The sequence below is a fragment of the Neophocaena asiaeorientalis genome, unplaced genomic scaffold, assembly GCF_003031525.2.
Source record: "Neophocaena asiaeorientalis asiaeorientalis breed wild unplaced genomic scaffold, Neophocaena_asiaeorientalis_V1.1 scaffold364, whole genome shotgun sequence".
NCBI lineage: Eukaryota > Metazoa > Chordata > Mammalia > Artiodactyla > Phocoenidae > Neophocaena > Neophocaena asiaeorientalis.
The window spans coordinates 3604376-3631927 of NW_020172457.1; the positions used below are offsets into that span (position 1 = coordinate 3604376).

Genomic DNA, 27552 nt, shown 5'->3' on the forward strand with positions numbered 1-27552 from the left:
GTCCATCCACCTTCTGGGTTGTCTAGAGTTACTTAACCTTTCTGACCCTCTGTCCAGTGGGGTAATTGCCCACTTTACAGGGTTATTATGAAGATTAAGAGAGCTAATGTGTGGCCAGGAGTTCCTGGAACAGGGCCGGGGTCTTGGAAAGCGCTCAATGAATGCTACTTCCCTTCCCTCTGCGAACCCAGTGGCCCATAAATTGGCCACTGGATGTTGGACTGAGCACATCACTAATTAGCTTGAGCCATAAAGGAGACAGAAAGGGAACGAGAGCCAGGTCATTAGATAGCACCAGTGTGAATCCATCTCTGGATGGATTTATGATGGACATTTAGGATTGGTTCTCATTAGAATGGCTGTTTGGAAGAGTGGAAACTTTATAGATTTTGGAGGCAGACAAACCTGTTTTTGATCTCAGCTTTACGAGATACCAGATGTGTGAATTTGGGCTAATTGCATATCCTCACTGTGCTTCTTTCTATGTGCTCATACATGAGAAGGATTAAATGTCACTGTGGGTGTAGAATACCTGGTAGAACGCAATAGATCCCCAATAGATGTTAACTTTCTCCCCTTCCTCCTCTCTGAGGTGGGTGATCAGTTTGGTCTGGATAAGGCACCCGTTGTTCTACATAAGTCACAGTCTCTGGATCACACATGTGCACAGCCATGCATGTCGACGGGTACTGGGGTCACTAGTTAGTTCATCCTTGTTTCCCAGCCCCTTGGATGGGTCGTGGCATAGAGTGAAGACTCAAAGCATTCAGGGACCAACTGGGTGAATTAGTTCCCAAAGTATTAGCATTTGTTGTAACCACAGGTACACATTTGACAATGACCTCCCTAGGAAAAGCTCGGAGCCCTTTGAAGACATTGCCTCATTGTGAGAAAGATTTTAGAGGCTTTATTTGTTAAACTTCACAGAGAAAGAGGCTGGGGGATAGAAAGACGATGGCTTGCCCAGGTCACAGGAAAGCAGTGGCATATTTGACACCTGAGTCCCAGGCTCCGACTACAGTACTTTTTGTAGCAACTCACTTGGCATCTCAAAAAAGAGGTTCTAGGATTTTCCTGGAGGATCTCCAGGGTTCATTTGGGATATTAGGAACCAGACTGTGACCCTGGAAATGATTAATTGGGCTAATAATAGTTATAGTTTTGAGTACTAAGTTCTAAGCTTTGTGTTAGATAATTTGCTTTTCATCTCATTTTTTTACAACATCATCACATACAAGGTGGGTGTTTCCATCTTACAGATGAAGTTCTGGTCAGAACGTTTAGCTAATATGGCGAAGAAGCAGCTGAGATTTAAATCTGGGAATTTCAGCCCCAAATAAAGGCTGCTCTCTCTCCCTGCCAGCACACTAAATATGAGTGAGAGGGTGAATCAGACCAGGGAGTATTCTAAGAACAGAGTCATGACGTGAGATATGGCGTGGCATCCAACCTCGATATTGCTGGGGGGAAATATGAAGAGAGTTTGTCTTGAAATTTGTATTAAATCTGGGAAAGGCCCAGCTATGCTCTCACTTCCTAGGAAAATTTGGAGACCCATGTTTTAAAATCAAGTGTTGTCTTATTCACCTTGAAGAAGGAAGGAAACTCTGACATGTGCTATGACACGGGTGAACCTTGAGGACATTACGCTAAGTGAAATAGGCCAGTCATAAACGAACAAATACTGTTTGATTCCACTTATATGACACCTAGAGTAGTCAATCCAGGGAGACAGGAGTCAGAATGGTGGTTTACAGGAGATGGGGGGCGGTGCGGTGGGGGAGAATGGGGAATTGTTTAATGGGTCCAGTTTCAGTTCTGCAAGATGAAAAAAGTTCTAGAGATTGGTTGTACAACAGTGTGAGTCTGCTTATTGCTAGTGAACTCTACACTTAAAAAGGGTTAAGGTGGTAAATTTTAATGTTATGTGCATTTTACCATAGTGTAAAAAAAAAGGGAATGTTCTCATTCCTACTCAGGTACGTGGAAGTGAAGAGCCTTTTGTTGTGCTGGGGCATCTGGGGGACGCCTGGGGCCCCTGTGGCTTTAGATTAGCTGGTGGGGCTGAGGTCCGCTGAAGCCCGAGAGTGGAGAAGCTGGGAATGAGTTCCTGAGTTTCTTGCCTCCATGAGCCAAGAAAAGGCTCGGAAAGAACAGAGGCTTTCCTGCCCTCCCCTGGACCCGCAGCTTCTGGGATCTACTGGCTCACAGTCTCACGGAGAAGATAACAAGCAAAGAGATGCTTCAAGACAGCGTGAGAAACCCGTGACGGAGGAAACACTCTCTCTCTCTGAGAAAAGTGTTCAGGGGAACCGTGACCATTCATTGAATATGTTAGAGCTCAGATGCTCACACAGAGGCACAAGATCAACATGGGCTTGACCCTGACTAGGGGCGGCTGTGGCGTGGCGTTGCATGGATGCCTGAACCCTTGGAGAGGATTGGCAGACTCACCCCAAGCGCTGGTGGACATCATGTGCGCTGGGGGCTGGCAAACTATGGCCCACAGGCCAAATCTGGACCACCCCCTCATTTTGTACAGCCCACAAGCTAAGAATGGTTTTTACATTAGTTAATGGTTTTTAAAAAATCAAAAGAAGAACGATACGTCATGACACGTGAAAATTATATGAAATTTGAATTATAGTGTACGTAAGGAAAGTGGTATTGGAACACAGGCGCACTTGTCTGTTTACTCATTGTCTGTGGCTGCTTTTCTGCTGCAACAGCAAAAGTGAGGAGTTGTGGCAGGTAATATGGCCTGCAAAGCTGAAAATATTTCTCACCTGGCTTTTACCGAGAAGTTTGTTGACCCCGGTCTAGTCCAATATTTTTTCAAACTAGACTAGTTGTGCGTTGTGGGATCACAACCCACAACTCAGTCATGAGTCAACTTAGTGGAACGTGATGGTCAGCATTAAAGATTAAAAAAAAGACTAGAAGAACGGGCAGAAAATATCAGAGTGCATCACTTGTTGTAAGGCGATTTTTCTCGTGAAACATTTTTTTCTTTCCTTAAGCTTTTATTTCAGTTAAGTAGGCATATGTGCACTCAGTCACGATGGGAACTGTTTCTCTTACTTATGGGTCTTTGTTCACAATGTAAGAAAGCTACCGGTCTAGGTGAACCTAGGAAATTTACTGCTGTTCACCTGGATATCGGGGATAGAATTTGGATGGGTGTCTCTGAGCTATGTCTGCTCAGGGTGTGGTTGTCTGTTCCCGAAGCCCAGGTTCAAGCAAGGTGGGTGCAGGATTCCCTGCTACATCTTCCTCCCCCAGAACACTGTGGTCCAAGCTGGCCAAGATGCGACGCCCGACCCCAGGTAGGGCTGTTTCCTTGTTTCCGCCCAATATTTCTCCCACTTGAAGAGGGAGGTTTCCATTTTCCCAGAGGGCAATGAACGAGGAATGTTTGCTCTTTGGCATAAAGAGAAGAACAAGCAAGGCCCAGGACCAAGGACGCGGAGCTCCCTTCCTGACCCCTTCGAATGACAGCTGATATGAGAGTGACGAAGGACGGCTCTTGTGCAAGGTGACAAGAGGCAAGATCTGTCTGAGAAGGCTTTGTGTTTACAAACATATTGCCCAAAGTGTCACAGATATAATTGAAAAACATCAGTAGCGATCGATGGGAACAGATCACTGGCCCCAGCCATTAAAACAGAGCAGAAATCAGGCGTGGAGGAAACGAAGGGGAAGTATGTACAGAGGATAGAAACACCAGTACAAACCTCCTCCTTGCTTCTCTCCCTCCCCTTCCCGACCTTTCTCTTCCTCCTTTTTCCTTTCCCTCTGTTCCTCCACCTGCTCGTCATCACCCGTTTTTCTTTATGCAATGGAAGGAAAAGCGTTGATTTTTCCAAGAGCATTTGCCTGTGTCTTAGAGGCAGAATTAGAGCAGGGCTACCTGCTTTCCCCCTCTTTTCTCCCAACTGTGCCCAGTGAGTCTGTTGACTTTAAAATAGTGAGTCTATGAACTGGTGCTGAGCCAAGCTTCATATTCTCAAAGCCGTTTATCATCAGCATCCTCCATAAAGGCCTTAAACAATCAGACAACAAAAGCCATTACAGTGGGCTTCCCTGGTGGTGCGGTGGTTGAGAGTCCGCCTGCCGATGCAGGGGACATGGGTTCGTGCCCCAGTCCAAGAAGATCCCACATGCCGTGGAGCGGCCGGGCCCGTGAGCCATGGCCACTGAGCCTGTGCGTCCGGAGCCTGTGCTCCGCAGCGGGAGAGGCCACAACAGTGAGAGGCCCATGTACCGCAAAAAAAAAAAAAAAAAGCCATTACGGTACAATGTGCTTTGTTGGAAGCAGACTATTCCAGGTCTTAAGGGCTAAGCTGGGTTTGTTCCATCTTGGTTCTGGAACTTTGGGAAGGTCAAGGGGGCATGTTCAGCAGGAAGCTTTGACCCTCACATCATAGTAGAGAACAGATTGCACCATCCTGTAAGAAAGAGCAGTTCCTAGGTAAGGATTCCAAGAATTTGAGGTGAATATGCCTTTGCAGCCCAAGGGACTGGGGTAGACACTTAGGATGGAGAACCCTGGGGCAGGATGAACGAACCTTGATAGACAGTGAGGAGAACACTTCTTAGGTTCAAGTCACTTTAGGACCTGAGAACAGGTGTGATCATAAAATAAGATAGTAAAATAAAGTAAAATAAAAATAATAAAAGAAAACCGACGGCAGCAGGATGGTTCTGTATGGGTGACGGGGCTGCAGAGGAGTCCAGGAGGACCCAGCCAACCAGAGGGCAGAGTTGGCTGGGTGCTTGATGACGGATGATCACTAAGACCCTTTCAGTGCCCAGAATCTCTCATAAATCAGCTCAAAAAGTCTTAAACGCAAGGGACACTGGATTAGGGGAATTTGATCCCAGTAAACCAAAATGACCTAGGAAGAGAGACTTTAGAGGATGAGAATCAGGCAGTTACAGAGAAAGCAGTTTCACCACAGAACTGAAGGAGGTAGATAGGGGACCCAGCAAGAGACATCGACCAAGGAACAGGCTAGCCTTGCTGGGGATGGAACAGTAGCTGACTGGGTACCAGCCAGAGGACCAGGGTCAGTGCTGATTGGGGTCTCTCTCAGCCTCTCTCCCTGTCTCTCATTTATTCATTCATCCATTATATTGGTGGTTTATTATATGCCAAGCATTTTCCTGCATGTGGGGAATGCAGATTTAAAAGATACAGAAATAAAATCTCTGCCCTCAAGGAATTTATGAGCTAAAGCATTACCTCATTCCTTATCTACCAGACAGAGTCTGTATCCTGAGATTTCTCATTTTGTTTCAAAACAGTTTACTCATTTAAATGGCTGAATATGTATTTTGAGGGAACACCATGGAACGTGGGTCTAGAGAGACAAAGGAGGCAGCCCTGATCCCAAGCGCAGGCCCTGTGAAGAGGGGAGCAAATGCGGTTCTCTGAGGAGTGGAGAAAACAGTGCCCAAGAGCCTTCAGGCGAGGGGCCCCTTCTGCCACTTCATCTCTGGCTGTCAGAGGCTCCCCGACAGACCTGGTCGGTAAGTGAGGCGTCAGGAGGATGGATTGGCCTCGCACAGTGAGATAGGTAATGATCTTTGGGGCCGGAAGGGAAGCAGGGGTCCCCGTAGAGTGGTCATGCACTTAGCCTGGAGAGAGTCTGTGGATTCCCAGTGCAGGCAGAATGGCATCCGGCAGCATTCCTTTGCAGAGACATAAACCCCTTCTTTGTCCTGATATCATCAGTAGGATTACACCCACTCTTTAATATTGGGCTCAGCGTTGCAGTTGAATTTGTTCTACGTTCTGAGGCACTTTCCCCTTTCTGTGGCTTGTGGAGAAGGACCCGTGCTTGGATGAATAGCAGTGGGGTGCGGTGTTGCGGGGGCTATGGCCCCAGCCTATAAAGTGGCCAAAGGACTTTTACACAGGTGTTGTCCATCCATTTGTCCACCCACCCCACCAGCCACTGGTTTACTTGAGAAGTGTTTACTGACTTCTCCCAATGTGCCCTGATCCACACCCTAGGGACAGAGCAGAGAACAGAGTCCTTCTTGGCAGCTCCCCAAGCTCCAGGTTTGCCATTTATCTTTCCAATGGCTTCCCTTTTACAAAGGCCCAACTTTTCATTCTTGAACAGCCCTGTGTCATCACAAGAAGGGAAGGTGCAGCCATAGGGATAATGGCAGTCATTGCTCCCAAACAAAACTGACCTGTTGGGGGCTTCCCTGGTGGCGCAGCGGTTGAGAGTCCGCCTGAAAACTTACCTGTTGGGAGTCAGAATAGTGTGAGATCGTTATGAAAATCGCCTCTTGAGTACACGTCTCAAGAAGGATCAAGAATGAGGACGATGGAAAGGACCCGGGGTGACAGGCTGGGTGGGATGGGAAGAGCCCTGGACTTAATTGACTGTGTGCCCCAGGGGAGTGGCTTCCCGAGTGGTCACTGGGCTTATTTGTAATGGGAAGGGGTTGGGCATGTGAATCCTCGAGATTCCTTCCTTCTGTGATATTGAATGAAGTCTATTGATCTGTGTCTCACTCCCTCTGCTCTCTTCTTTCCTGTTGCCCCATTTCTTGTCCTTTCTGGATCTGACCAGCTCACAAGTCGATGTAATCCTTCCTCCAGATGTTTTTCCTGCAGGGCATTCCATTCCACCAACATCTTGAATTACCCTCTAAAGCCTCTATTGTCCAGTAGAACTTCCAGTGATGGTGGCAGTAGTCATATCTGCACTGGCCATCACAGTATCCACAAGCCACATTGACGATGAGGGCTCGAAATGTGGCTGGTGTGACCTGGACCTCAAATTTTATTTAATTTTGATACACGTATCTAGTACACACCGCACAGCTCTAACCTCTTTTCCCAATGCTCTTTGGTAGTTATTGTGTTTATCTATTTATTTCTTCATAAGTCACTGGTTGAGAGTATCTGTAGTCAAACTTCCTTAGCTTGAGCCCTGTATGACCTCTCATTAGCCGCGGGACCTTGGGCAACTTACTTAACCTTTCCAAGCGTCAGTTTCCTCACCTGTAAAATGAACGTATTGATACTAATAATCCTACCTGCTGGGATCATTGTGGGTATTCACCAAGATAATGAACGTAGAGCATGGAGGAGAAGGGGGAGGAGAAGGGGTATATTTCGTCTTTTCTCTTCTGTTAGAGTGAAGTCTTGGGGACCAAGACGGCATAACCTTTATTGATTACGAATTAGCATATGGAGACCATACTGTCTCCTGGGGCTCACATAGGTGTCCTTTTTATTTGATTCCCATTCTCTTTGCTCAGCTACCAGCTCTCCTGTGTAGATGCCCAGGTACCTCTGTGCTCTGCACCAGGGCAGGTACAAGCCTACTACAGTGCCCGCCCTGATGTGGGCTGAGTGACTGTCACCCTGTCCTCACACACGCATGCATGTGCACACACACTCAAACTTCTCAGAAAGCAGGTGGACCTAGGATTTCATTCCTTCAGACACATATGTGTCTCCTGTGCCTCGCTCCTCTCCTCTGGGCGATGGGGAACAGGGTGATAAACCCGTTAATTCCAGGCAGGCCCTTGTCGCTCTGCAGGTCCCCAACCCCCTTCAGACCTTCCCTCTGGCCAACTTGATCTCCCAAGTGACATCTCTCAATCCTGCCCCAGGAATCAGATGTCTAAATAGCAAATGAAAGATTAATGCCAGTGGCCAAGATTGGGGTGTGAATAATTTAAAGGGCAGAATAAGAGGCAGCTCCATTTACCAACGGGGCTGCCTGGGCAGAGGTCAGGGAGAGGGAAAGGGCCATCTCCGGGCCAAGGATAGGAGGTTGTGGATTCTAATGAGTTGACCTGGGAGAAGATTTCTTGTCGTTGGTGTTGGGAGGAATTTGTAGTTACAACCAGAAAATGGGTCCTTTGGCCTTCTTATCAACCCAGCGATTGTGGGTTTCACGAGTGTGGGCGGTTTTCGACTGGGTGCCATGTTTCCGTGGGTATTATAAAGCCAGGGACTGCCCATTGGATGAGCATCCAGTGCCCCTCACGTTGAGGACCACCTCTCGCCAGGGTCTGTGTCCTTGTGGCCTCCTTGAACCTGTTGGGCTCCAGGAGTCCACGTGACTGGGTTATTCGGTGGAAGGCTTCCTGGGGGTGTGGGATTAGATGCGACGAGGGGAAAGCAGCCTGATGTTTGTGAACTGAGCAGATATTTTAGTCAGTACGGCTCTTGTCCAGGCAGGAAACCTCTGTGTGAATATTTTCTTCCACTTTTCCCACCACCTTGGTCACCTCCCTGCTACCCCAGCTTCCTGTTAGGTTTACCACAGACTCTCCTCTGATGGTTTGGGGTTCGATAAATATTTTCCCCTCCGGAAGTCTTCAGCAGTGCGGCAAGAAGGTTACATGATGGATTCTCCCCGTCGCTTAATTGAAGCCATAAAAAATGAAAGGAGAGTCTCCAATAAACCAAAGCATTACTCACTGGTGGATAGAGAGGGGATCCCAGAACTGGTCCCGGGAGGCACAGCTGGGAAGCCCTCCAGCTGACTGTCTGTTACGATGATTAATCACAAAGCCAGCAGGGCTCACCCGCACAGAGCTCCTTAACGAACTCGGACCCACGTCCTTACAAGGTTGTAGCCATTATAGCAACCAGCGCCTTTTGGTTTCCAATCCCTGAAGGCTTAGCTGACTGGGATGGATATCCGAGTGTGTGCATTTGTCCTGGTGCTCCCCCCAATTTTAAGATACGTGTGGTTGTGTCTAAGCCCAAACAGTGGAAGGGAGGAAGCTCCATTTGCTGTGATTGGGAGACTCAGGTGGTGATTTAGGAGTATAAGAGCATAGCTGGTGGCTGGTGCATACTCTTATGTGTGTGTAATATTTACGTGTACGTATAATGCAACCGTGGTAGGTTAATGGTTGCATGTTGTGTATGGGGTAGCGAGAGTTTTGTGTGGTGGGTCGTCAATATGGGGGTGGGAGTGAGGCGTTTTAATAGTAGTGGGTGTATATACTCTAAAATAGCATCATCTCTATGGGGATTCCATAACATTTGGGTTTCCAGGTGCATTACAAGTAGGAAGACCCTAGAATTTGTTGTCCAAATGAAAAGAGTTTTAAAGTAAAAGGGGGCATTATTAATATTTTGCCTACACGACTCACATAAACCAGGATTGTTCCAGGCCACCAGAGACGTGTGGGGACTCCACTTATAAGCCATCATTGACTGGCTTAGATGTTTTTTTCCCATTGTGTTTGAGTTTATGTTGAGGGTGAGTTTATGCTGAGGGTGAGTCTGGCCAAGTTAGAACTTAGAGGCATGGGCGGAGGGTTGCCTCTTGGTGGCATCTGCCCTGATTTCTGCCGTATGGTGGGAAAAAAACAGCCCCCGGACCCTTCCCAGGCTCACTGCTCCTGTTTCACAGGTGTCCTGGTGGGGTGCCCAGGTCTTGGTACCTGGCAGACTTTGGCACACACTCTAGGACCCCTGATTCACTCGAGATGGAAAGCACGGCCGGTGAGCCTGTGAGCTGCAACCTCACTGCTCTGGGAGAAAGTGAACCAGCCCCTGTCCAGGGACTCTTCAGAGTCATGATCTGGGGGTTTGCTGTGTGTGCCCTGGGTCACGGTGCTGTGAGCCAGGAACCAGACTCTGCCCTATTGTGGTTGGGTCTGTCCTTGACTGTGCCTGGGCCTCAGTTTATCTCCGTGTGAAACTCAGGGAAGAAGAATATCTATTAACAAGAGTATTGATGTTTGAGACAGCGTTTAAGACGAGCTGTGTAAGAGAAAAACACCCTTTTCTGTTTCCCTCCCTCCTTCTTTCCCTACCCCTCAGCCCTGCGATTCTTTTGTGTGTCAGGTGACTTTGCCTCTAAAACCCCAGAATTTTGTTCCAGGGAGTTCCTCCATCTCAGCAATGGCACCCTTGAGGTTTGGGAGGGAAGGAGAGGGGAGCCCCACCCAAATTTGGGCCAGTGTTTCCCAAGTGGAGGTCCCTCCCCAGTGCCCCTGGTTTTCTTTCTGGCTCACCCTATGACCAACAGCAGGTGATGTGCTCCCTAGAATATCACCTAAAGGATTCTGTCCGGGCTGCTTTCTCCAGAGGCCCTCTCTCCCACCTTCTCCCTGAAAACCAAGAACTCCATGCCTCAAGCAACTAGATGTAAACAGAAATTAATCCATCTGCAAAACCTCAACATGTCACCTGATCCCTATCAGGGCCTCATAATCGCCTCCAAGGAAGATCTTATTATATTAAAAAGCAATTGCCCTCCAAGCTGGTAGCACTAATAGATTTGCTGTGATATTTATACTGGATTTAGCTTTCAGCTTACGAGATGCCATTCCCTTCTTTCTGCCTCTAGGCCCCTTGGTTTTTGCATAAGCCTCTCACAATTTCAGTTTCCCACAGGGCCTCTGTGTGCAAGATGATAAGCTCCATGAGGGCATCTGTCTCGTTGAATGCTGCATCACCAGTGTAGGAAAAGTGCCTGGCATGCGGCAGGCGTGCAGTTTCATCCATCCATCCAATTCATTCATTCATTCATTCATTTGTTCATTCAACAGTTGGAGCCAAGGTCTAGAGAGGGAGACAAGACAAAAAACAAACAATAAATAAAATAATAAGTAATAAGGACTTTGAGAGAAACAAATAGGGTGTTGAAATAGAGGATAATCAGGTGGGGGGCTCTACTCTGAATGACAGGAGGAAATACCCACCCTGAGATCTACAGGATGACAAGGAGCCAGCCATGAGCAGAGCAGAGGGAAGCGCTTTCTAAGCAGCCGGAGCAGCTCTGTTGGGGGTATTAGGTGGGGGGAAAGCTGAGCAACTCTGAAGGCTTGGGAGAGGCCCCCTGAGGATAGAACTTAGTAAAAGAAGTTGTTTATTGGATTTGGGGAGGTCAGGAGGAGCTAGGCCATTTCAGAAATGTCTGGGGTGGTCAAGATGCTCAGAGATGTGACTGGTGGAGGAATTTGGAATCCCTCATACTCTAAGCATAAGGACCTACATGATCTAGAGAAGAGAGCCCTGGGAAGTCTGGGGTATGCAACTGAGAAGTGGAGGTGGTGAGGGGTGTACTTTGAACAAGGGGTGCTGCTCGGCAGTGGGTTGGATGCCAGAACTTCTGGGTCTCCTTTTCTGCTCACACTTCAGTGGACACATTGTTTGCCTGTGTCTTCCGTTCCTCTGTGTTTATAAAGATCATGTAACTCTAAACAGCACGTCTGGACTCATGTGGCTCTTGCTTAGATTGGAACAGAACTTGAAAGCAGGGCCTTGCTAAAGCCTTGTGATGAGTTGACAAGACCCAAATTTCCAAAAATACCCATGAATGTAACAATGGCAGTAACAGCCTGTTCTTACCTTCCGGGCCCTTTGGTGTCAGTAAATTGAAAGCAGTTCCAGTTTGAGAAAGATTTTGGTGGCAAGAGGCAAGCCCATAAAATATCCTTCACAGGTTCTGGTCTTGTCAGTTAAGCATCAGAACTAGTTGTTGATGAGGGATTTCAGGGCTGAGGCTCAAGTAGGGCAGGGAGACGACCGCACACAATTCGATTGGTGGGAGTTGCCTAACAGAGACCAGGGAAATAGAACCTGTGCGGAGCATCCCCCGCTCCAGGTGACGGGGCCTTCATCTGCGGGGAGGGGAGAGAAGGGAGAGCTGTTTGGACAAATGGAGCAGCTCATTAATTAGAAGTTAAACGTCCCTCTTCCTCTGCCAGATCGCAATACATTCAAGTGAAAACATATGAGCGCAAGCTTGTTCCTTTCATTCTCTCTGTTTCTAAACATTTTCCTTGCATTAAAACCCCCAAGTTCCTTTCATCCTTGACAGCCAGATCATAGCATGGGGCGAACATAATTGGGATGACGGCCAAGACACCAGAACTTTTTCTACAAGACACTGCTGAGGACTGGGGTTTGCCTCGGGGCTGTTATCTCCTGGGGCTCACATCTGAGGTTTTGGCTGTCAGTGGCATCCCTGCCCAGGAGAGATGCTAACCTGCAGTGAGGGGATGGACGGACGGGCAGAAAGGGCAATACCTTCAGTTCAGAGGGGTCCCTGGCATCTTCTACATCTCCCAATGGAGATTCTGTGAAAGTATAACATGATGGTGACCTTTCCCACCAGGACCTGGGGGTGGGGTGAGTGCTGGGGGAGGGCAGCCCAGAAAGACAAAGGCTTTATTATCAAAAGGCAGCACTTTGGCCCCTCCTCCCTCCATGAAACCAGTCCCTCTGGCCTCCATCTCATAAACACGTCTCCTACTTATAGAGAACAGAATGCAGTCCCACCAGAGATCTCCTCTGCCGATCGGAATGGAGGTGGTAATCCCACGATCCTCCTGTGGAGGGGAAAGGGCTAGGCTGGGTCTGTTCCCAACTGTCCGTATGATAGACGAGGTGACCTGAGGCCACCTGCTCAGCATCTCCATGCTTCCCCTCCCCTTAGAGCCAGGAAAAGCATCTCTGCTTCCTTCTGCCTTCTTAAGATGCCAGGTGGGAAAGGCAGAGACTGCTCAGTAGCTGCTTGAAGAGCCCAGGAGGAAGGACCGTGATGCCCATGTGATACTACCGTGTCTGCTCACTCAGTAGGACTTTCCACCCCATCTGTAAGGAGGAAATGTGAGCCCTATAAAGAAAGCAGGAGCGTGGGGCAGGTGAACACAGCCCACGTTCCCTTACCTGTTTGCCTGTCACTGCGCCCCCTTCCCCAGCTCCCACAAGCAGTAGGGACAGCTAGGCGATCCAAACCAAAACTTGTCCTTACTACTTTTTTTTTTAAATTTTATTTATTTATTTATTTGTGGCTGTGTTGGGTCTTCATTTCTGTGCAAGGGCTTTCTCTAGTTGCGGCAAGTGGGGGCCACTCTTCATCGCGGTGCGCAGGCCTCTCACTATTGCGGTCTCTCTTGTTGCGGAGCACAGGCTCCAGACGCGCAGGCTCAGTAATTGTGGCTCATGGGCCCAGTTGCTCTGTGGCATGTGGGATCTTCCCAGACCAGGGCTCAAACCCGTGTCCCCTGCATTGGCAGGCAGATTCTCAACCACTGTGCCACCAGGGAAGCCCCGTCCTTACTACTTTTAAACCATCCCGGTTATCACATACAACTCTCTCCTCAAGGATTTACAGTCTTAGCTTCTCTCAACCCAATAGACTCAATTCAGGAAGAGGGAGCTGGAGAGGCGAGACTCAAAACATTTCACCACCAAGGGCATAAAGCCTACTGCTGGGTCAAGATCCCAGAGGTCCCCTGCAGGGCCAGGCAGGCCTCCTTAGGGAGGTCCTTGAGCAGTATCCTAGGAGAAGAGGCTGGGCTTCTGGGGCAATGGGGAGTTGTCAGAAGGCAGTGGCTACTTACCAACCAGTGTGGAAATATTTTACTATTTTATCTTCCACCCTTCCTGGTACATACTGGCCAGATATCAGGTCTAGAAGCAGGTCCTTATTTTCTTTGAACTGTGGGGAAGATGGCCAAGGTCCAGAGGAGAGATGCAGTCTCCCGGCCCTCTGTATCTGTGGATGTGGACCTGTGGATACAGGAGGTCCACTGTTCTATGCCATTGTATATAAGGGACTTGAGCGTCCATGGGTTTTGGTACCTATGGGGGTCCTGGAACCAACCCTGTGCAAATCCCAGGGGACGACTGTACAATCACATGAAATTATCCAATTGTGGAATTGCACCTTGGAAGAGACCTGAGAGATTCATTCATCCTCTTGTCCAGGGTAGGAGGCTAGTTTAGTACGTGGATTCTCCTCATTTCTCCTCCCCTGTGAACCATCCAGGTGAAGTGGGATTATCAGGAGAGGGGCAGACCTCAAGGGATGCCAGATAAGACCACTGAGGAACTGGGACTCAGAGACGTGAGACAATCACACACTGTGAGGAGGTGCCCCATGCTCAAAACAGACAAAAACATCCCTGGTGTTTGGTCAAGGGGGGATGCCGGGCGCTGGAGCCGCCGGAGGAGGTTGTAGGATGTGAGATTTGTCCTGCTGTCCCAGCATGCGTCATCATGCCGTCTGCCCTGGGCCCAGGAGATTAGCTATAGCTGGGCTGGTGGATGGAGACTCGGGGCTGAGGCTTCACCTCCCCCAACCGCCATTCCTGGCTTCACAGCACAGCTGCCAGCAAACCCCTTCTTTCGGGTGTTTGGCTCCAGATGTCCAAACCCAAGGACATCGTGTCAGCATGTTTCTCCGCTGACTGTAAAAGAACAGCTGCATCTTCTAGAAGACCCTTCCAAGTCCATCGCTCGTTAGGTTGATTATAGTATTTTACTCGTAAGCTGGTTACGCCTCTTGGGCCCCTTTTTGAGATTCCACTCTCAAACACAGGGGGATGATATTTTGAGACACAGAATGTGAGAGCAGGATGGATTCTAGAGATCATGTGATCCTACACACTCATTACAGAGATTGGAGGGAGGGGTGATGGGTGGGGGAGGGAGGGAGGCAAAAAGGTCACGTAACTTCCCTGAGGTCACCTGCACATGTGGTGGCAGAGGTGTGACTGGTCTTTTCCCTCTATAACGTACTTTTCTGTTCAAAGTTTTAAAAAGAATGAATTTAAAATGAAAAGTTTTAGTTTTCTTTGGAAAATACAGAAATGGATAAGAAAGATAAAAGGAAATACATACCCAGAGTGCTACCCCCATAGCCATGGTTAATATTGATATTTCCTTCCCATTTTTACGTCAATTATTTTCCATAGTTAAGGTTCTTATGTATATATGTCTCTCTCTCTCTCTCTCTCTATATATATATATATATATTCACTGAATGGGATGGAAAGGAAATCATAAATAGATATATATATATATACACACGAAACCTTGTAACTCTAGTAATTTCCCCACTTGTAAACCTTCATAAACGTAATTTTAAACATGTGCTTAATATTCTATTACGTGCATACATCATAATTTACTTACCCACTCCCTTACTGTTTATAAAATTTAAGTTATTTCTCATTTTCAAGTGATAAATAATGCTAATATGAAAATGATTGTGAGTAAAGGTTTTGCCTTGCTTTCTTTTAATCTCTGTATTTCAGGCTATTTCCTTTGGCTAGATTCCCAGAAGTGGTGTTTCTAGGTCAGAGGTATAAACACGTTCAAGTTTGGCTATCTATTACTAAATTGTTTTCTAAAAGTATTGTTCCAATTTATGTTCTCACTAGAAAGCTATGAAATTTATTAAATCTTTGCTAATGTGGTAGACAGTCCTCATTTCTGATGTGAAAAATCTCAGTGTTCTAAGTTTAAGGGTGGCTGTGAGACAGCCAGGGATTGTGATATGAATAAACTGTTTCATTGAGCATTTTTGAAAATTCAACAAAGCCCTGGATCCACCCTAGAAAGCAAAGAATTGGCCCCATTTAGCCCAGTTGGCTAAGACCTGCCCCACAAACAGAGCCTGCACCTCAGACCAGGAGAGATGTATTGATATAGCCCCAGGCATTTTTTTTAAAGTAGATTGGTCCCTAGGAGACATGCTGGAACATAGGACCTGAACAGCCCGTGTGCCTGTGTGCATGCGTGTGTGTATGCGTGCGCACCACCAAAAAGCATCTCCGTTCCTGAAAGAAACCAGAGAGCTGGATCAATGGACTCATAAACATGTCTCACAATAGAAAACTGGACTGATGCACCGTCCTGTGGAAATCACCAGGGTGGCTATGATCCACGCCAGTCCATCTCAGCCCTGCTGTTCAGAGAACGGCCCAGTCCTGGGGATGGGGTATCCCAGCAAGGGTCAGGCCATCTCAGCCAGGCTCGGGGAGGGGAAGGCCAGCTGAGATAATGAGCCCCCGCTCATCGCAGGGAGGTCTGACGGGGAGGGACCACTCAGAACAAATGAGCGTGTCAATATCTGTCTCTCCAGATCCACAAACTCAGGTCTGTTAGCGCAGGTATGGCTAGAGCACCCAGCCCCCCAACTTCACATGAAACATAAGGATGCTGAGCTGACTGGTCCTTACAGAAGCAGATATCCCACCTGGGCGTGCTTTCCTTCTCTTTAGAAAAGGGGGAAATGAGGCCTGGAAGATTGGGTTTCCCCCGCAAATCATCACCCACTCCATTTCAGTTCTCTTGAGATGCCCTCAGCCTTCTCTGCTAATACAGCAGAGGGTAAACCCAGGAGTATCGGAGACTTGGCCCTTCTTACTTCTGTTCGTGGAGAGCTGTGTGGGATGCTGGGGCCGGGGGACAGGTCATCTGAACTCTAGTCCTGACTCCAGTCATCCATGTGACTCCAGGCAGGTCACCAACTTCTCTGCGTCACGCCCTTCTCGCCTGAAAATAGGAGTCTGGGCCTTTTGGAAAGTTTCATGAGTTTGTCATATGATAAAAAATCGAGTATGCCTAAATAAATGACATCTTGGCAAGAAGGAAGCAGCTGCTGTAAATTGAAGAGGCCAGAGGAGCAGTCCTTTTCCCCATCTCATGTGGTCAGGTGGCTCCTGGGGGTCCTTTAACATCAAAAGGCAGAAAGAAGAATTAAAGGTGAACAGCGGGTGAATTAGAAAGGGCCAGAGATACTGCATTCCTGAAAGTCTCAGAAGCAAGGGAAAGCCTCAGGTGGAGTAGCTTAGTAACTGCAATTTCTAAGAAGTTCTTGGAGAGCGTGTGACTTACCTAACGCAGCTTCATTCATGGCCCACGAGGACAGCGCGTGGAGTCCCATGGTAGGAGGAATGTGCCGTCCTTTTCGAATGAGCCAGCTGAGGTCTGTGCTGAGAGCTAGTCACTGGGGTAATACGGAAGTCGTCCTCCAAAGTGGCCCAGGCCTCCGGAAAGTCCTTGTCACCCTGCAGTTTAGCCCTGGGGCTATTCAGTCAGGCATTCTGTGCTTCCAAAAAAATGGGGTCTTGGTGCGGAATCATGTCCCTGCCTCTCAAACAGTGCTTTCCAGACCAGGGTCACAACCTCTTAGTGGGCCATTAAGTCAGTTCCGTGGGCTGGGACTAATATTCTTAAAAACGAAATGGGATTAGAAAATATCAGAGTGCATTGTGGGAAGCAGGAGTGAGACTTGTTTTCCAGAAAAGTATTGTTTGATCCTGGGTTTCGATGTGAGTGAGATCTCCTGAGTAGGTCTCAATCAAAACAGGTAAAACTGCTCTAAAGAATGGGGAATCTGAGGAATGAGGAATTCAGAGGCTCTCTGTACATCCTCATAGTGTATATTTCATGCCCAGTGGGTATGTGTGGCTAGAATCCAAAATCGCACCCGGGCTGTGCTAGGGATGGGCTGTGTGCCTCCTGGGTGCATCCACTCAGCCCACTGGCTCCTGGCTTTGTTGTCTGGGCTCTGGACCCTGGAGACCTGCCTCCTCTCCCGGAAGGACAAACACCTGTCACCAGTCCTTTCAGGCGGGCAGGGAACTCTCCATCTCCCTTTGTCCCTGCTCCTCTGGCTGCTTTCAAGACTAAGGAGGTTGAATGAAGCAGGAGTAAAGTCAGAGAGAAAAAGGAGTGAGCCGGGCATCTCACGGTGAGTCAACTGTGGCAGGAAGGAGCCGCAGAAACAGCCTGGTTCTGCCCATCCTTTTGCAAAGGAACCTGATACTCAGTGAAGCTGTGGGCAAGCAACGTGTAGTAGGCAGTTTAAAACCCGGGTTTTCAATCAGCAAAGCTCACACTCTGTCCCCTCTGCGTGCTGTCCTCATCCTGGCTGGAAAGCCCACATTTTTGCAAATGGCTTCTGAGAGCTTTGAGGTGAAACATACACCCCTCGGAGGGGAATGTAACACCCCCCCCCCACACACACACACACACACGCACCTCCAGCTGCCCTACTCTTCCTTCTCCAGAAACATCTATCTTCTGAGGTTCTCAGAGTAGAATGAGCTCCCACCCCAACAAGGAGGGGACCAGCACCGGGGTAGCCAGTGGGGGAGAGCGAGGGTGACAGGAAGGCCTCTAGCATCCCTCCATGTGCATTGCTCCCTCACACAGACTCTGTAGCCCCATCATTCCATGCCTCCAAGCTTCTAGTCTCAGACACAAGAGAGGATAATAATAATGATAATGAATAACAACAACAATTGTGGTGATCGGAATAGTAATCATAGCTTACACCAGGCACTATCCAGGCTTGGCGCTGTTCCAAGCACTTTACATGAATTATGTCAATTAATCTTGTACCTCTATGATGTGGTGCTTTTGCGCTCACCCTTTGAACAGTAGACGAAACGGGTCACAGGGACGTTAAAGAAGTCACTGTCACACAGCTCGTTGGATCCCAACCCAGCGGACTGGCTCTGCAGCCCCATCCGTAGCCATTGCCCTATATCATGTGGCCTCCCTGTTGCCAGGTTCACGCCAGATGCAGCGTGACGGGGCCTAAGCGGCCTCAGCTGAAACCCCGCGCAAGCCACGCTGGCCAGGCAGCATCCTAGTTCTGTCACCCGGCCAGTGACACCTGCCCAGTGCCTCCCTGGCCTGGAGGCCTGTGAGAGTGGGTTTGCAGCAAACGGGGAGTGGATTGGATGCAAGCGCGCTGCTCCCATCCAGCCTCTTCCACTGCGCCAGGAGGCTGGGGGGCCAGCACCTCGTCCCCCAGGGGTTCAGTGGCGAGGTCACTGGGATGCCTGTCTCATGGCTCAAGGGAGAACTTTCAGAAGAATTTCAGGGACGTTACCTGGGGTTTTTTGGAGCAGGACCTGGCAGGGATGTGGCGTCACATGCAGCATCCGTCAGCCTGCGGGAGGGTTACGTAAGGCATGGCTTCCTGGGGAACTATTTAGGGTCAGGCCTCCAGGTGAATTCCCCGAGGAGATCTGACCCATACTGCGTCACAGAGGTGCTTGGGGACCCGTGGACATAAAGGAAGTGAAAGATCTTCTCTCCCAGCCGCCCTCAGAGCCCGGGCCATCCTTGCCCCAAGGAGCGACAGGGATGACTCCGGGCCCCTCCGCCAGCTTATCGGGGGCGTGAGATCTGTTCTCCCCATCGCGCTGCTTGAGGCCAGCCCCGCGGGAAAGGAAGTGTCTCTGAAGCACACTCACTTGGCCGCCCCGGGAACTGAGAGGGGGTTTGCCTTGGAAGGGACACTGGCCAGTGAGAGTCTGCAGGGTGGGTCCAGGTGGCCACCTTCTCCCTCCTGGTCGCTCAGCTTCTGTGTGACCTACATCGGCACCCAAACACCCTCTTCCTTTTCTCTCTGCACGCACCTGCCCCCCGCCTGCAGAGTGAAGCTAGAAACCTATCTTTTGGAGTTTGCTCTCCTCTGTCATCGCTTTCGGTAGGGATGAGGGTGGGGGAGGAGGTCGGAGAGAAAGAAGAGAAAAACCTAGGAGGGAACCGAAGTCCCCATTTAACCCCGGCCCAGTGCGGGAATCCGGCTGACACAGCAGGAGAGCAAGATTAGTAACAAGTGAGAGGGAGATGATTTATGTTTTGTGCCTGAGGATCCACGGAAGACTTCCAGGTGTCACCCAGGCTGCCTGGCGATCTTTAGCAGCAATTAGAGCTGCAGACTGTGCCTGGGCCCCCTTGCCTTAGCCGCTGCCTGGTTTTAGGCTAATATTTTCGCCTACTCCTGTGTGCACGGGGCTTCTAAAAGCCTCTCTTCCCCACCTAATTTCTCTTTCTCAACTTCCACCTTTGCATGAAAGCAGGACATGGCATCCTGAGAGAGCACGTGACTGGGGGCTGGGCTCTGGAGGAAGACCGTGCGTGGCTACACATCAGGATGCCAGCGTCTGCAGCCTCCGTCCCCCTTCCCTGCCACGCTTGGGGCTATGTGCTTGCGTCCAGGCCTCGGAGTCCAAGGCAGTTTGGCAGGAAAGACCCGTCTTCTCTTCTGTCTCCACTCTGAGTGCTACTTTCTGGGATGGGGATGTGAAGGGGGCACTGCCCAGCCTGCCTTGCCTCACACGAAGAGCAAAGGTGATGCAGCTAACCTAGGAGATACTCAGCATCAGCACCGAGGGGAGGAGAGTTCTGGTTACACATCTGCACGTTGGCGTGGTGGCACTGGGTCAACCAAGTGGTTTGTTTTGCTTGTTTTGCTAACAAGCTCGTCTGTACTAGTCCCCGGATGGTGGGTCAGTGGGTGGCAGTGCGCAGCAAAAGAAAGGAAGCAGCTAGGACACAGTGTTTCCGACCAAGCCGGCGTTGGAGTTCACAGCCAGACCATCTCATGCAAAGGGATGGTTCCCCAGTCATGATGTGAGAGGTGCTCCTCCTGGCCCTCTGATGCCTTCCTGTTGAACCCAATTGACCTAATAGACTGAACAGTTTGAGAGCAGCCTGCCCTTTGCTCTGCGTGCCCTGGGAGGGCAGCGGTGGGTGCTCCAGGGAAGAAAACAAGCTTCAGGGTGGGCACTAGTATTTTGGGCAGAGGGCGGTCTCTAGAATCAGGAAGGCTAGCCAGCTGCCCCTCACCAACTGGCAGCCCGCAGCAGGACACAGCCAGTCACCTCTGTATATACACTGGACAGATTAATAACGGGCACAAGGAAAAAGCAAGGAGAGGCTCTACAGGGCTTTTAGAACTTGGGCTTGAGCATCTTAAAGCTCTTTCTTTACCTCTACAAACAGAGCCCCTCAGCCTTGCTGAGGTGGCCTTCCTCTGTCAGATGAGCACCTCAGGTTACTTTACCTAAATTTATGTCTCCCCTCTGCTGTTGGGGTGTCTGTCACTTATCACTTGTCACAGTTGCCAGTGATTGCTCGTGTGTCACCCGTTTAATTTTGTTTTGAAATTTTCTGTGCCCTTGGAAAGAGATCATCAAATTTAGATTTGTTTGTAAAATAAGAATAAAAAGGCACTGAGTGAGTACTCCAGGGACCTGCTGTGTCAAGTGCGTTAGCTTTGGTGTGTAGGCACTGAGGTGTTTATTTTAGCCATTCTCAGGCCATCTCTGGTATTTTCTGGCACTCGGCTGTGTTCTGTGCTGGCGATGTCTAAGGCCAGCTGAAGTGCAGATAGATAAGGTGTTTTGAGCCACGATGAGGACTGCTTACGTTTCCACCCATTGGTACTATATTCTGAAGCCTCTCCAAGTTCTCTACGTTGCGGTTACCCAAGAGAGGCTGTGTGTCTTCTGGAGAATTGTCTCTGCTGACAGTTGCCCTTGGCAATTTGCAAGGACTTAAAGCTGGTTCAAGTGGTCGAGAGAGCCACCTGTCCGAAGGCAGGGAGAGAGCCAGCTTATTATTACCACCTTCATCCACCCTCACTCCTCCCTGTGCCAGATTCAATCCCCCTCCCCCTCTTCCTCTGCCTCCCCCTCCCCTCACACCATCTCCAAGCCTTTCCTTGCCCACCCGCAGTGCCCTTGCCCGGGTCCTCTATCTGAATTCTCCACCTCTGTCAAATCCTGGTTGAATCCCACGGCTCCGCAAAGCCTTCCCTCATACTGCACCTCGCTCTTTCTCTGAACGCCTGTAACACTTTACACAGCTGTTGAGCAGTTCATTCATTTATTCAGCAGGTATCCGTGAAGGCTTCGGTACAGAAGCACATGTGGATGGTTTCCCAATTTCACGTGTTCGTCTTACCTTCTCAGTCAGCATCTCCACTTCTGGAGCAGCGGTTCTCAACCTTGGCGGCACACGGAATTGCCTGGAGAGCTTTGAGAACTCTGGAGCAGAGGCTGCACCCTAGCCTCATTAAATCAGACCCCAGCAGCACGTTCTAAAAACTTTCTATTTTGAAATAATTGTGAATTTGCACGCACTTGCAAGAAATTATACAGAGGTCCCTCATACCCTCCATTCAGTTTCCCCCCACAATAACATTTTTAGGTAACTATGGTACAACATCACAAGCAGAAAATTGACACAAGGTGCAATCCACCAAAATTCCCCATTCGGATTTTGCCAGTTGCTATGTATACTCGTGTGTGTGTTTACGTGTGCGCACATACTCAGTTCTACGCAATTTTATCCATGCGTAGATTCGTGTAGCTACCTTTTGATAGCATTATTTTTCAAAACTCCCAGGTGATGATCTCAGTGTGTGACCGAGGTTGAGAACCACGGCTCTGTGAGCTACACCCCATCTGCATCCGACAGTGTCCAGCAGTTGACGCTCTCCATCATTTTTGATTCGGTGTTTCTTCTCCTCAGCTGACTCACCCGACCCTCTGTGGCCCATCAGGCTTCTCCCACCCTCCCAACTGCAGTCTCCCCCTTTACCTCTGCACACAGACCCCGAGCTGGGATCCGTGTGTCAGGTTGCCAGAGTCCTCCTCTGGCCTGCTCGCGTGGATAGCTATTTCCAGGGCTCGGGAATGAAATTGAAAATAGAGCAAACAATGTGACAGTTTTCTGCTGCTATTTTTTCTCCCATGAACAGAATGTTCAGCATTATTTTTTTCTCTTTTGTGCAATACTTCAAGTAAGAAATAATCTGATTGGAATGCTGGCTTATGCTGTTTCGAAGCCCGCAGTCTCCAGCAAGCTGTGCAGAGAGAGCTTTCCCAGGGACCCTGACGGTGAGCGTATTGGCGAGTAGTCAGCTCCGGGCCCCATCCAGGTGCTGATTAGGCCAGGAAGTAAATGGGCCACATGCATATGGATGGTCCTTCCTGAAGCTTCTCTTTGCCCTGGAAGCCTTGTTATGCTTTTGCCTGGAAGCTATTAAGGAGTGGCCTGGCTCTTCCACACGGGGAAGGATCTGGGAAAAAAGCGTGAGGGTGTCTGAGGTGGGAGCACATTTTGTCTCAGACATTGTCGCCTGAATAGCTTAGGGGACAGATGGGCATTCTTTGTGCCCCAAGTCTGCTTTTCTCAAGACCCTGGAATTTGAAGCCTGCGATGGGCTGGCTGTGGAAAACGCAGTTGAGTTCAGGGCTGGGGGCGGATAACAGGAAGATGCTCTTTTGCATTTTGCTGGGGCCTCCCCTCCAGTCCCAAGAGAGGGGACAGGAAGTTTTCATGATTGTCAGTGTCATATGGGAGCTTAGGGAAAGCGGAGTTCATCATTTCCGTGAGACATTAGTCTGAGTGTGTTCATTCTTTCCCTAATTGAAGAAACACGAATGGACATCTGGTCTGCGCCATGTAATAGGCTTGGTTCTGGGGACGTGAAGATGAGTAACACAAACCCTCACTAGGCATTTATCTCTCTAGATATGGTTTAATTTTATTTTTTCTCCTGGGATGGGAGAGTGGATCAGAGTTGGGCATGAGAGGAAGTTGATCATTTTGAGTTCTTCCCATCCACAAATGCCCAGAAGATGTAGGAACAGAACAATTTAAATGTTAAATTCCTTATTCTTCAGGCCCCATGGAAGTGTCCAGATCTTGATTAGGATGTTAGTTACACCAGTGAATGCATTTGTCAAAAGCTCATTGAGGGGCTTCCGTGGTGGCACAGTGGTTAAGAATCCTCCTGCCAGTGCAGGGGACACAGGTTCGAGCCCTGGTCCAGGAAGATCCCACATGCCACGGAACAAGTAAGCCCACAAGCCACAACTACTGAGCTTGTGTGCCTAGAGCCCGTGCTCTGCAACAAGAGAAGCCACTGCAACGAGAAGCCCGTGCACCACAACGAAGAGTAGCCCACGCACAGCAACGAAGACCCAACGCAGCCAAAAATAAATAAATAAATTTATTTTTTTAAAAAAAAAGCTCATCGACGTGTACACTTAAGATCTATACATTTCCCTGTGTGTAAATTTTACCTTTAAAAAAAATCACATTCTAGAAAGAAATGGAAAGGAAGCAGTGAAGCCACAGTTAAGAGAAGACAACTTTCATGAGGAATAAAACCCTGCTTTTGAAATGTCACCCTAATAACATTTTCAGAGGCAAGAGTCCACCGCACATCGTGGCCCAACCTCTGCCCGCTGAAGCGCAGACACGCACTCTTCAGGGGACTCACTCTACCTCAGCCCAGGTGTGCCTGCTGCTGCTTCTGGAACATTCCTCCCACACTCGAGCAGGGCCAGGTTGGTCCTGCCTCCCCCATGAAGCCTTTCTTCATCTCTCCAGCCAGTTTAAGTGATCTTTCCCATTTCTGTTTCATCTGCATTGACTGCCTTAATGTAATTCGACATTGATTACTCAGTGTCTTTCATTTTTAGTTACTAAGTTAGTACATTTAAGGAGCTTAGAACAGTGCCTGGCACATAATAGGTTCTCAATAAATGATCACCATTACTGTTGTTGTTGTTATATTTTATGCTTCTGAACCATCTCCCTAGGGCCTGTGCTCCTGAGTGACAGACAAGTCCTGCGGGGGCTGGACTGTGTCCCCTGGGTGGTCAGCACGATGCTGGGCGCTCGTGCTCATTGAAATCTGCGCAGATGTGTGTGAACTCCGGGCAAACTCTAAGCCCACGTATTTGGGAAATCTGACTATACCAGAGACGTGACTGAGGAACTTTCTAGCAGACTTCTACACTTAGATGCAGCGCCAACCAGGTGGCGTGGGGAGGGAGGGCATGCCAGGATTCTCAAACCTCTCTCCAGCTCCAAGGTTGAGAAACCTTGAAAAAAAAAAAAAAAGCCAGGTCCCCAACACAGCCCAGGGGCAGAGAGTGTGGCCTCAGAGTACCTGCTCTTTGTGGATGGTCGCTTGAGTCTCCCATGGCACCCCAGGGTGGGGTAATGAGATGCCACTTGATGACAACAGTCCTGCCTTTCAAAATGACACCCAGCAAAGGGGCAGCATGGCAATGACACCTGCTCATCAGCCCCGCTCACCTGGAGTCTGCGAGGGCTGGGCCACCCTGCCCGTTAGGCCGGCATCTGTCCCCATCGGCCTGCCTGCAGCTGATGCTCATTAATCCTGGAGCCCCGAGCCTGGAGGGCGGACAAAGCTGAGCTTTTAGAGCCATTTATGACAATGGGCTTGACGAGGGCTGCTAGACTGATTTATAATTGGGCTGCGGGCCCCCTGCGTCCCTGGAGCCCAAGCTCCCAAACTGGGCCAGTCCAGGAGGGTGGTTTGTGCTCATTGGTTTCAGGCAAAGGACCAAGACAGGGTCCTGCCAGACCAGCAGAGCAGATTCCAGCACACCCTGGGGCCTCCTGGTTTGAGGGTTCTTGTTTGGGAAACTTAACAGAACCTGCCCTGGTCCCCTCAGGAGGGCAGGACACTCGTCAGGGTCTTCACGGGCCGACTTTGGGATCAGCCTTCTGAACTCACAAGAGTTTTGCAGGAAAATAACGATAATGAAAACATCACGTGATATGTATTGACCGCCTACTATCTCCTTAGCCTTGAGCGAAAGGCTTCAAATGTACTGTCTCATTCAATGAGGTGTAAGAACCGTTATCAGGCCTATTTTGCAGATGAGGAAACTGAAGCACAGAAGGTTAAATAACCTGCTCAAGGACACCCCTTAGAAGAGGCAGAGCTAAGCTCTGGAACAGGTGGCCTGGCTCAGGGATTTGGTGCCTCTGCTTTCTGTTGCACAGGACTTGGCATTGCCAGCCTAAGCAATGGGTCTGATGGGTGTCAGAGATGCTGGGAGCCTCCACCATGAGATGCGAAGCCTGGGCCGATGGAAGGGAAGGTGGCTGGGAGTCAAGAAACTGGGATGCCAACTTCACTCCAGCCACTCAGCTACCGTGTGACTTAGGTGTGTTATCTCTCTGCTCGGTGCCATCAGGCACACTGTCATTATTTGTTGTTTTTAAATAAAGATCCCAGGGTGCAATAAATGTGAAATCACTTGGAAAAAAAGTTAATAATGGCAGCAGTAACCATCCTTGGCCCAGCAGGAAGGGCCCCACCATCGGGAACCCCTACTTGGAGCAGGGCAGCGCATTTCCGTGGTAATGCTGTCTCATCCTTCCCCTGGGCAAATCCCCCCATCTGTCTTCCTTCTCTTCCGAGTGCTGTGATGTGGCCAGGCTTCCAGGAAGCTCCCGTGTGCCCACCTTCCCTCTGGGTCTCTCCCTCTGGGAGTGGCTTTCCTGAGCGTGTCGTGTGGAAGGCGTCTTATCTCACTCCTTTCCCCCCAGTTCTTCCTGCTACCTTGTCTCCCTTCTCCTGGCCTCTCTCTTGTTCTACTGGTTCACGATCATCAAAGACGGATCTCAGTTTCCAGACTGTGAACCCAACTGTCTCCATTGCTGCAGGTTTCAGAGCAGCTGTGTGACGGTGGGTTGTTTTGTTTTTTTCATTTTTTTTTTTTGTTTTTTTTTTTTACGGCACCAGAAGCTGCTGATGCATAATTCAACAAACAATCCAGAAATGCATCAGAATTCAAATTACTCACATCAGAGGGATCTGGATGTGGTACAGTGTCTCTTAAAAACCCACTCCATTCATGACGGTCCCTGTGCTTTTATCTTCCAGTATTTGTAAAATTTTCAGGAAGACTGGGCTACAGATGGGAGTTTCAGCCAAAAACTGATGGCTGCGTAGCCCTGTGGAGAACGTGGTGGTGTGAGATCCCAGCCCCCAGCCCTGACCAGCTGTCTGAGTGGCAGGTGCTGGGTCTTGGGGCTGATTCCCCCAGGCCCCAAGCGGGTGTGGGCCAGGGCTAGCCCTGGAGTCCCTAGTCTTTCTAGCAGGTTCACCCCGACAGAGGCAGGCCCCTGCCCTGAAGAAGGCAGCAGCCTACTTCTCTGTGGAGAGGCTGTGCTGCGTAGCAGTTAACACAGGCTTTGGAAGGAGACTTCCGTGATTCAAAGTCTGGCTCTGGCGCTAATCAGCTGTTTGCCCTTGAACATGTTACTTAACCTCTCTGGGCCTTCCTTCCCTTATCTATAAAGTGTGGAAAATAATAGTGCTTATCTTACAGTGCTGTTGCAAAAGCTAGAGTTAATGTATGTGGGTGCTACGTAAATGTTGGTTATCATTATTATTCCAGAAACTTCCATGGATATCTAGGGAACCCCTGGGTCTCCCCATTCCTTTATGGGATCTCCAAATTTCAAGGCACTCTGCTGCCCCAGGAGCACGGCAGGGGCCGCATAACCAGACATGAACTGTATAGGTTGGAAATGCCTGGCCGCCTGCGGTACTGTGTAAACGACTCCGTGCCCCCAGCCCACTGCTGCATTCCTCAGATTTCTCATGGCCCACCCACTTCATCAGCGGGACTCTCTCTGGGGTCTTCTCTTCCGAGGTTTTTATTTATTTTCCCCTTTCATAGGGCCTCAGAGTCTGAAGAAACTTCCCATCCATCTTGCCCCTCACCCCATATCCACCTCTGCCTGGAGGGCCACCCACCAGCCCCAGTTCTCAGCCATGCCCACTAGCCTCCACGGACCCCACTGCCCAGTCCTCTGGCAGCAGACACACCTGTGCATTTGCTAAGAGGCTGGAGGGGCTGCTGTGGCCAGCCTGACCTCAAGTCCAGACCTGAATGCCTAATTGCTGTTTCTCTGCTCTTTCTGTGAGTGAAAAGTGGGGTCATCTGATCATTAGCCCTCGTGGATGCTTCTAAGCCCCTGTGGCTGTTATCCATGTGTTGTGGGGCTGGGGACAGGCCCAGCTTCACCTCTACCGAGTGTGCAGCCAGCTCCACCTGCCCCTCAAAGGCGGGACCCTCTTTGCGTGGGGTGAGAACTTGGGTCGCTGAAGGTGAGACTTCCCAGAGCTGGTCCCAGAGCTCCCTGGGCTGGCACATCTGAGCCAC

At 49.5% G+C, this 27552-nt stretch overlaps 1 protein-coding gene across 6 annotated transcripts in view; it reads left to right on the forward strand.

Annotated features, from left to right (window-relative positions):
* PLXNA4 (plexin A4) overlaps positions 1 to 27552 on the forward strand; it is a 366609-nt gene that overhangs the window by 79809 nt on the left and 259248 nt on the right. Inside the window, exon 3 of one of the 6 annotated variants that reach the window (XM_024737966.1) lies at positions 12960 to 13006. The exons of the other annotated variants lie outside the window; for them this stretch is intronic. Coding sequence (XP_024593734.1) covers positions 12960 to 13006 — 47 coding nt within the window. The remainder of the gene's footprint in view (positions 1 to 12959; positions 13007 to 27552) is intronic. 6 annotated transcript variants of the gene reach the window in all.